The sequence below is a fragment of the Rhea americana genome, unplaced genomic scaffold (assembly GCF_003343005.1).
Source record: "Rhea americana isolate MKP2758 unplaced genomic scaffold, rheAme1 scaffold_13, whole genome shotgun sequence".
NCBI classification, from domain to species: domain Eukaryota; kingdom Metazoa; phylum Chordata; class Aves; order Rheiformes; family Rheidae; genus Rhea; species Rhea americana.
The window spans coordinates 7,445,263-7,456,181 of record NW_028185372.1 but is presented as its reverse complement, the minus strand read 5'-3'; the positions used below and the strand labels follow the sequence as shown (position 1 = coordinate 7,456,181).

The following is a 10,919-nucleotide window of genomic DNA, read 5'->3' as shown; positions in this document are numbered from 1 at the left end:
GGAGGCGGGCGGCTGCCTGCGCGCGGCGCTGGGGCAGGCGGGCGCCATCCGCACGCTCGCCTTCCCGCAGGGCAGCGCCTTCAGCCTGCGCACGGCCGCCGGCGCGTACCGCTTCCGCTGGGTGCCGCGCTGAGCGCCGCGCTCCCTGCCGCAAACGGGCTCCTTGTGCCCCGGGAGGCTGGCGGGGAGGCGATGCGCGGGTGCGCGCGCACTGCAAACCGGCCGGGACGTCTGCTTCCAGCCCCGAAAGCCCCGGGCGGCGCGGCCGTGGGTGCTGCGAGCTCCCCTGCAGAGCGCTGGTTTCGGAGTTGATGCCTCGCCTTCGGCAATTTGCTAATGACTGTCGTGACTACGGACGTACCTTAAGTGAAAAGCTGCCCRGCTTTATCCAGAGATTTTGCTCCGTCGAATAGAAAAATGTAACTCGTAGGGGAGCGCTTAGGGATGGCGTGTGTCAAGATGCACACGCTGCCCAAAGCAGATTAAACGCGATACGATAYGCTTTCTCCATCAYGGAATACTGAACCCAGGTCTACAAAACTGCACTTGCTGTCGCTTGTGCGTGCAGCTGTAGGTGTGTTCTTGCACTCTGTGTGATGATTAGATAGTCCTTAAGACTGTCATTTATCTGTACTGATCTAATGTAAACAGTGTTTTGCATCAGGTATGCATATTTGCTTTTGTTGGTGCAAAAATAGCAAAAGCTGAGCATCTAYACAGTTTACCTTGCTTGATGTGCTCAAGCAGAGAACTTCAATCACGCTGCTGTTAATATTCAATGATATTTCAAGTAAAGAGAAGTATGAAGGCACCATAAAATGTTCTGAATGGCTACATTTCACTTGCACCTGCTGTTTTGAAAGCTGAGCCACTGATACCACACTTCAGATACCCAAAGTTTCTTTTTTTGTGGCACACAAACAAATGAAGACAGAGACATTTTCCATCAGGAGAGTGCTGAAGCACTGCCTGGGATGTCGATGGCTCAGCCCTGGCTCAGCTCCAGAGCCCCTCGTTTTCCAGGAGAGGGCCTTTGCCACCTGGGCAGAAGTGCCCTGTGAAAGCTCTGGTCCTGCAATGGGCAGGAGAGCAAAACCTCCCAGGCTGTACTGAATTCAGCAGGGAATAAACTGGTAACTAAGGCAACTTGTATGAATACCTACAGTTCTTCTCCACATGTGCCATGAAGTTAAACACAGAATGTACAGTGTGCATAACTTTATTTCTGAGGAAGTCATATGCTTATGAGAATTACAAAGTGACCTATGAAAACTGTAAAGTTCTGGTATGGTGCAACAATAAAATCATCACCTTGTTGGATTATCACTAGTGTTTTTGCTGCTACTTCAAATCTTTCTAGAACTACACACTTTTATCTACTTACTTTTGCAGATGGCCTGTTTAAAAATTTCCACTTATTACTGTTATTCACAGTGTTACTATTGATTAGCTTTCAGTTGTGATCGAAAAGTAATAGAAAATGATCACAGATGTCCTTCTCCCCTCTCCTTCCCCTCATCYTTATTAATTGGACAGGCTGATTAATCGCCTAATCAGACCAAGCTGTTTCTCACTGAGACTTGTAAGCCACATAGACACATACCTGGTAAAATGAAAGGGTATTTGGTATGTAACACTGTATGTTTATAGTATTATACTATATACATATACTTTAAATTATAAATGTGTACTGTAAAATCGTATCTGTCCTTTTCCTRTTCTGATCCATGCAGGATCTTCATAAAAAGCAGACAAATCTCTTGCACAGATTAAAGCAGCTCAATGACTGCTTTCATCAAAGAAAAGCCTGAAAGAGCTCCCAGGGCTCCTTGTGTTTCCATCAGGCAGGAGGCAGCGGGATAAAGCAGGATGAACCTTAGCTCCTTTCCCCACACCCGGGCTACATGGTTGTCCCATCACCACTGATTCCCAGGGGAGCTGGGAGTCCTCCACCACCGCCAGGACCCTGTGCCTCAGGAAGCTTTGCGTATGCCTAGGAAGTCTCCAAGCATCCAAACAGATCCAGCTCTGTGCCTGGTTTATGGGTCAGGAACTATACACCCTAATCCATAGGGCAGAGCCAGCCCATGACGGACTGAGGAATATGGGGGTATGTGGTTTATGTTCACTGTGATTTCCTCAGACACACTGCTGGCGTGTGGTCCACGCAAGGCATTAAGGGAACTGGCCAGCCCAGGGCAGAAGTGTACCCACCTCAGGCACTTCATGGTTAGCTAGGAATAAGTAAGAAAAGTGTTTGGTCTGGGGATGACATGGTGTGTGAGGGATGGCAAGACAGCAACTGCATAGAGATGTTTTTAAAATAAAGTATTTGCAATAGCATTTTTATGAGGCCAGATCCTGTCGTTGGTGCTACGCAGATGGGAAAGCCTCCACTGCCTTTCCTTGCCCCTGGGGAGGGAAAGTTTTGCTGTCCAGGAGGCACTGGCAGCAGCAGGGACCAGACCCCTCTGGCATGCAGAACTGCAGACAACTGGGACACTTTGAGGTGAAACAGAAATATCCTTTAATTTGAGAGGTGGCAGGGAAAGGGTTTAGTGTATTTCAAATATGAACACCTCAGTTCCACATGAGCCTTGTTTTAGACACTTACATTTTTCACTGGGTAGAAAGAATCTTTACATGTAAATGAAAGCATGAGACCAGACCTCAAGATATAGCATGACTAAGAAGAAATACTAGAGAGACAGACTTTCTTTCAGTAAATGTATGTGTGTGTTTCCTCAAGATGGCGAGGGAAAAAAGGGATCTGGGTAGGTGTATTTAGAAAAGGCATAGGACAATTGGCAAAACAGTAACTTGAGGCTTTCTCAGTCCCTTTTCCTGGAAATATTTACTATTTCCTAGTCTAAAGACAGTGTCCACAGCCATCTTTAGGCATGGCTTTCTCCTGCAGGGGATGCTAGGTCATTCAATACATCAGAAAGAGAAAATATTTTATGTTCATGAAACTTAGCCACTTTTCACATTTGTAATAAAAATGCACTTTTTTTGGTATTCATATGAACTTGTATGTAACCAAAAAGACATCCATTTAGGGACATTTAATTAGACTGACCATCATTTTTGAAGCACCCAGCTTCCTACCACTTCCACGCACCTGAAGCTACGTCCTGCAGAAGTAGTCCGCTGGTTTGCCGCAGCCCCCGCAGGTCGGGCAGCAGGCAGGCTCTGCCGCCGGGCGCCTGTCGCCAGCTGCAAGCCGCAGTGTGGCACAGCCACGCTGTGATGGCAGTAGCACCAAAGCGCTGCTACAGGTTTTGGTTCCTCTATTCAGTGATTGCAGAGAAAGGGACTTTTGCTGAGTTTTCTTCCTTTGTTTTCTTGAGTATTTTTATAAAGAAAATTTACACCTATGTCTAACTTCAAGGAAAAGACAAATATTTTACGGACAGTTTTATATGACAGCAGCAGCCCTCTTCATCTTTTCTAAACATTGACTTACTTCTGGTCAGTGGCCTTTATTTACATTTTGCATTGTACAGTCTTATCAAGCAGCTAAAGTTAGTGAGGTCCAAAGAGGCTGTAGTTTGCTTTGGCACAACTTTTTCATAGGTGTACGAGAAACAGCCTTAAAGTCTGCCATGCAGCTAACACCTGTTCAAACTCTGATAGCAAATGGCTATTTCTTTTCAATATTTACTTTATACTCCTCAACAAAATACTAAGAAAAATCAAAATTAATAAATGTCTTCAGGTTTATTCACATGGAGTGATTGCTACTGGTGAAGTAGAAGGATTACTTATTCGGACCTGATGTGAGCAATACAGTTATAAACAGAACTCACTTGTAAAAATGGAGTAGCTAGAAATTCTGAGACTCATTCTCTTTTTCACCCAGTAAACAGTTACTGCAGCGGTCTATATATTTGCACTGTACATATCAGACTTCCACCACTGCATATCTCCCTATCATAGACTGACAGATACTAAGCATAAGGAAGATCTTTACATTACATGGTCTGATCTCTTCTACAGAATAGGTCCTACAATTTCAGACGGTGACTCCTGTACTGAGTTTCATATTTGTATTTGGCTAAAGCCCACCCCAATAGATACTTCACAGTTTCATCCAGCATTAGCCTTTGTACCAGGCTCCATGAACTCCCCTGTATGGACTACTAGGAGTTTCAGAGAGGGGGGCTGCACTGCTGGCACATGAGGGTGATGCTGAGACTATACTGCTGGCATGGTGTGATTTTTCACTCCCCTCTTCTCAGCCCAGGAAAATGTTACTGCAATGACTGATGCTTCGACTCAGCAAAGAGCTTCCCCACCTGGAGGAGCACAAGCTCAAGCATGGGGTTGACCAAATTTGGAAGCATTTACGGAAAATACATGCTACTAAAAGTTATTACACTCTCCTCTATATTCCATAGTAGAATTTCCCTATCTTTCATGTCTTTTTGTCATGTGCACAGCTGCTTCAGCAGGTTAAAACGCAGCACTTTTTCAGCATTTTGTGGCGTGAATGATGACAGTCACAGCTTGGGGCTTCGTGGTGAGAGCTGGATTGCTCCAGACATCAGGTGAGCTCCCATTTGCAGCAGGGCCGAGGGAGACCAGCTCCAGACTCTCCTCTTTAACCTAAGGAGGCTGCCGTTCTTGTAAGCTGGGCTGCGCCTCGATGCCATGGTGCCCAGCACATGCACGGAGTAAAAGCTAGTCCAGAGCCTATCTGACTCCAAATAAATAGGAGTGCTATGAGGGGGTAAGGCGACCTCCTTATCCTCTGGGTATAGGTGGAAAACTGAGGCACAGAAGTGTAACATGATTTGACATGTCACCTAATATGTTCATRACAGAATGACAGACAGAATCCTGATTTCCTGCAAACTGTTTCAGGCTTTTCATAACAATTTATTGTCTCTTTCCTGTGCTCCGGGCATGCTTTGGCTCTGGATATATATCTAGATATAGATAGAGGAAAGGAGAGGGGTGTGAGGAAAGGAGAAAGCATATTGCAAATCAAATTGTAGGTTTTATAGTGAATAGCATAGGTGAAAAACACGACATGTTGGCCAGAATCTGCATCATTTTTTTTCTTCAGCAGCATTACTAAAAATGCTTGGAGATGAGTTAATAACCCATCAGAAGTTGGATTGTTTTACAGAAAACATCTCTTCTGGGAGAAATCTGTCTGAACTTGCCTTACATGTGAAAAAGTACCCTTGGCTGTTACACTGCCAGGAGAAAAGGGACTATAGAGAAGGTTATAAGGGCAAGACAGCTGGAAACCTCCTCTGGCCTTTCAGTTTAGCTTCACTAGATATTAATGTGAGTACGTAGAGCAGAAAATAGAGAGAGTAGGAGAAGACTTTTTATGAAGCAGCTATCGTAAAATACCCCTTCCCCCCCCTTTTACCATTTTTTCCCCTTAATGAGTATGATGCAATTTGGAGAGGAGGAATATCCATGAATGAGGGTAGTGGGACAAGCTAACAGGCACCTGACCCAGCCTACATTCTGCTGCATCAAATGCTTATTTAATGCACATTTTAAAGAACATTAACATAGCATGTGGGAGTAGACAACCTATGAAACTGCAAAGCTAATATTATAATTATCATCATATCTTTTGGGCTGCATCATCAGAAGCCCTAGAGCAGCTGTGGGCAGATGGAAACAAAAGTTGCTTACAGTTGGAAGAAGATAGAAACCTTGCAGTATTAGGACAATCTTGTTTCTGAGCTATGGGGGCTCTGTAAAGGGGAAGGTGTGGAGACAGGTCACTGTAGCTACGAACGGGACTTGCTGAGGCCATGTGCCTTCACACCTCCCAAGATGTGGAGCCAGTCCTTACACAAGCTGAGAAATAAATATTGTGTTCAGCAGGAACCTAGGGGTCCATTGCACCCCAAAGCCTCTAGGAAGGTTATGGTTAGGTGTGATAACACAATATCAGAAAGGTGCCCTATGGAATCAAAAGTGCCACGTAAAATCAACGATGTTTTCTGAATGGAGGATAAGGGACAGCTGGCTTTATACTATCACCAAAAGATTTCATAATGTGTTTTATTTGCCAATCATTGTGGAAATTTTGTAAKAAAGTTTTTCCCCTTTATTTATAGACTTTCAGGCCCTCTGTGTTAACAGTTAGTCTCAGTTAGCCTACTCTGCCTGTTCTTTGGTCTAGTTTCATCTTGTGATCTTATGCTGAAACCCAAAATAGACATCAACTCTGTTGGGTTAGACTCTGTAAATCCGTATTCAGCTCTTGTTCCACCTTGCAAGCCTGCCATCATAGAAAAGCCAACTGCTAAAAAATACAAATGAGGGAAATGAAAAATGAGGGAAGTAATAGCTGCAAACTATAAAGCCTTTTAGTGTTTTTGTTATGGACTGTGAAGCATTAAAATGGGGGCAGTGTACAATTATAATGTTAGTTTTAGCCCCTGAAGTACAGTACTGCCTTTTGAAATGATTAAATAGAACAATATTTCCAATTCTTCACATAACACAGAAAAATCCCTTTTAAATTTTAATAAATCTTAGAGCAGGTGGAATCAAGACCTGCAGCTAAGTATTTGTTTTACATTAAATATTTGCCGTAAGTAGAACTCCCTAACAGCAATGGATTCAACATCTTCAAAATTAAATYTTTTTACATCTCATTTTGGGATACGGGGTCAAGGCCAAAGTCAACACCTACAGGAAGAACTGTGAACCTGCAGAAAGTATTTATAAATACTATGCTGTTACTTTTGTATGAACTCTTACACAATCTGGATTTAGAAAAAAGCATTAAGCACATGACTACGTCATCAGAGAAAAGCTGGCTGAAAACATTGCTTGTTTTTGTAAAGGCCAGAATTAAAAGGGTTGTTATCTATATGTATTTGTTCAGCAGGTCCTGTGAAATATTGTAGACTCTATATGTGCGATTGCTTTTCACTGGATTTTACTCAAATAATATAGTGAATCATAACTCCTTTAGGAAAAAAAAAYGCTTGCAGATACTCAGTTGTCTACTATACTAGTGACAAATATACCACAAGTTAGTAATTTTACTCCCTTTGAATCACGTTCTTTTAGCTCAGATGGAGAGGACACAGGAAACTAGTCAGTTCCTACTATTGTCGCGATACTTTGAGCAGTTGCAATAGGTAACTGAGCTGTAGCAACAGGCAGATTTGCTAAGCTATATTAATAATCATTAAACTTATATAAGACAACATTATTTACTGTAAGAAGAGATATTTATCATGTTAAAATTAAGCCTTAGTCCTAAAATAGTCCTTGCAATTTATTGCAAGGAGCAAAGAGCTGTTTAAATAAAGCAATAAAAAGTATTGCAGCCATAAACTACTTGCATGTTAATGAAAGATTTAGCCAGATTAACCTGTTTATTGTACTGAAGACACACCTCAGTATATTGTTACACGATTTTCAAGCAATAGTTACAACATAATTCTGAGAGCTTACGAATGCATTTGAACAAGTGTCCAACAAAGGAAGGACACTCAATCAAAATGATGAAATTTAAATTGCAGCTTCTGGCATGTGTAGAGTTATCAAATAAGTAAAGTTCATCTCACCTGTATGCGCTTTTCTTCCTGGATGAAATATAAACACTTAAAAAACGCAAAGAAAGACTGAACTCAAATAGTAAAACTGCTTTGTTCTGTTTTGATTTATATTATCAAAGGTTTTCAAAATTAAAAACATGAAAGCCTCAAAAGCATCRCATTTTTCTCTGACAGGGGACTAACAGAAAAACTGATGAATCCTTTTTCACAACCTTATCCATGTACAGTTGCTCCTGTCTGTATTTACACCAGACTGCAGCCCTGGAACCTGCCAGATTACACCCTGCCTATGAAAATCCAACAAGCCTACTGTCAAAAGGCAAAAAAAGCAGGAAATCCCGTATCCAGACCATCATCTGTAATGTCAGGCTCAGTCAGTGCAATTTTGGGAATGATTCACTTAATCAASATGTAGCAAACAAATATCCTAGAACAAAGATCACTGATATCTCCCCACACAGGAATTCCACTGAACATGTAGCTCATTCATTGTCCTTGTCCTGATTTACAACGCCCAGTTAGAAATACTCTTCATTACCCAAGATGCTGTTTCTCCATCTGCAATCACAGCCTCCCAAGAAAGCTGCTTTCCAGTGGAAGAAGGAAACTTCAGCCCACTCATGGAGGATCCTGACCCACAAGGATGAGATGGAATCAAACYGGACCACAGACGTAGCTGGTAAAAGGAAAAGAGTAAGTGATCTCTTAYAGCATTCAGAGCTGAATGTGGCTTTCTGTGTCCAGACTTGCTCCAGCAGTGCTCTGACAAGAGTAATGAATAGAAACTTGTCTCTTTCCAACAGGAATGGAGGGAATARGAAAGTAATTATCATTTTTGAGCGCTCCCAGATATAGGTACCTATCACAGTACCAATGATGGGTACCTATACAGAGAGATGTATACCTATATGTATACCTATATTTAGACAGAGAGATGCAGCTTTATRTACTCCCACTGAATTATATGATCACAATACTGGGATCTAGGCTTTAATTTGACTTATAAAGACCCTACTTGCAAAATACACTAAACAACATTATCCTCTTTCAATGCACATTTAAATTCAAATTGAACTAAACTAAAAATGTTTGGTAATGCATTGTCCTTCCCCTTTGTTCCCCCCCCCCTAAAATCTGCCTGTTTATTTTTGCTGTGTTGACAACAGTTCAACAGTGCCAAGATATGTTAAAGCAGAGTACTGTTGTGCTGGGTGCTCTGTTAGCCCTAAGGACACTGTTAGAAAGCATACACCCTGGACCATGGCTTGTAACTGCTGCAAAGGGAGAGAATTTGGYATATTGTGGTTGGATAGAAATAATTTGACCTATATCCATGCACTGAATACCAAGAAAGGGTTTTAAAATCATTAAAAGTTGGAAGAATTGAAGTAGATGAATACCTTTACACATTTGAATTACATACCTTCTACACAGGAACTTTTTGATCTACTTGACTGTAAGAACACAACCTCAAGATATCAAAAATACAGTTATCTAGCAACACCTAAGTAAACCATTGACACTGTGTAACTAAAACATTGATTTACTAAAGTCAGCTGATGAGTTGATATTTTGTGTGATTGTAACTGCTGACCTTTTTCATTGTAGCATACAACTGAAAAAATGAAAATACATTTTAATCAAAACCAGCTTAAAATATAATTAGACTTCATTCCCTAAATATCATTTTTTTTAAAAAAAAACTAAACTCAAGGACTTATTTCCATAAGAAATGGTATGAGATGCACTATAATTTCAGGAACATTTCTTTGGCCCCCCTCCCCCAAAAAGATCAATTTTGGATCAAGAATTATTTCAAATAACTTGTCTGGCTTTCACGGAACTGCTTTCCTCACAGCTCAGCTGTACTTCACTGCCAGTTTGGAGGTTATGTCCCAATCTGCTGAGTCCTCAGACAGTCCCTTAGAGGATACCACTGTCCACAACCGGGTAGAAGCTCACCTTTCATCTCCCCCCACAGTAGTGGTAGTTCAGCCTTCACTTGAAGTCAAAGTTGCACCTCAGAAAAGAACTGTAAGTGCCCTTGCTTTAAAACAAAATTCTTTTTTAAAGGCTTGTAAACATCCTTCCTCTATTACATCTTCAGTGTTTTTTTGTTTTTGTTTTTTTTTTTTTTTGTTTTTTTTTGATCAGCTTAGTTCATAGCATGTGATAATGGCAGTAACACTGCATTTCTTCTCAATATGCTTCCTGCACCTGAAAAGAAGGAGAAGAGACCATCCCAGCYGCATTTCCCTCACTGTGCTCTTTCAGTGGCCATGCTTCATAAATCTTGTAAGAGAGCAGTGTGCCATGTCATACTGAAAATCACATGAGCACACATGAATAATCTAGTGGTAATGGAATACATAGGTGAAAAAACATTCCCTTTCAAAAATGAAGATACATGTTAAAGTTGTTAATTTGAAATAAGCCACTTTGACTTCTGACTTCTTATTCCCCAATTTGATGTTCTAAATTCAATCATTGGGATAAAAGTGATGAAAAAGGATTAAAAAAAAAAGCCAGAGACCTGCTGGTGGAGCTGAATCTGACAGYAACTATTTGATTAAAACATATTTTATTATAATTGGTTTTACAGTGAGTATTTAATTGCCATTATTCAGGAAAGGATATTAGAAATCTTGTCYTATCTCAGAGGGCCACCTGAAGAGAATCATCTGCAAGAAGTGCCTCAAGTATTGACTATAGTTACAACCTACAATTTTTCAAAAGCTGTATTATTTTTTGCATAACTTGATTTTATAATAACCTATAGCAAAGTGGTACTAGTAATATAATAATTATTTTTTTGTTAACTGTAGAAGTTGCTAAAGAAGTCCTGGAAAGAGCCATATCTTAGTGGCGTTTTGGCAGTTTATTAATCCAGAATCTCAGGATTTCAGGATGAAATGTTATTTAGGCACACAAATGGCAGCTGGCAACAAACCCAGAGTTTCTGTTGTTGTGTTGGAGTTAAGCCAAGGCAAACTAAATGTAGCAGTATGTTGTGTGCAGTCCTCAAAGCCATCATGGGAATTTGGTGTGCTGAAAGTCTTAACTAAGACAGCCTTTGTAGCAGTAACTTACCGAAAGCGATTCTTAATGTGCACAGGGAAAGGCAGTACGTGCTGAAGAATGTAGCTTAGCAGAAAGGCCCAGAAGGGATGACCTAACAGGATGACTCTTCCTCTGCCACCTGAACAAGCTGTTGGTCTTGCCACCAAGACAGGGAATGGGGGACCACAAATGAGTTTTCCTTACCAGAGAAAATTTTCTCCTCTCATGCAGTGTGCTGCTGAAGAAATCTGTTGTGAATTGTATTGTTTTATGAAAGTCAAATGTTACACGAAAACTGACAGTCCTGGG

General features: G+C 41.2%; 1 protein-coding gene across 1 annotated transcript in view; it reads left to right on the top strand.

Moving 5' to 3' along the window:
- MCIDAS (multiciliate differentiation and DNA synthesis associated cell cycle protein) overlaps positions 1-133 on the top strand; it is a 1,452-nt gene extending 1,319 nt beyond the window's left edge. The window contains exon 3 of the mRNA XM_085297708.1: positions 5-133. Within this exon, the coding sequence (XP_085153834.1) occupies positions 5-133 (129 nt within the window). The remainder of the gene's footprint in view (positions 1-4) is intronic.
- Positions 134-10,919: the final 10,786 nt, after the last annotated feature.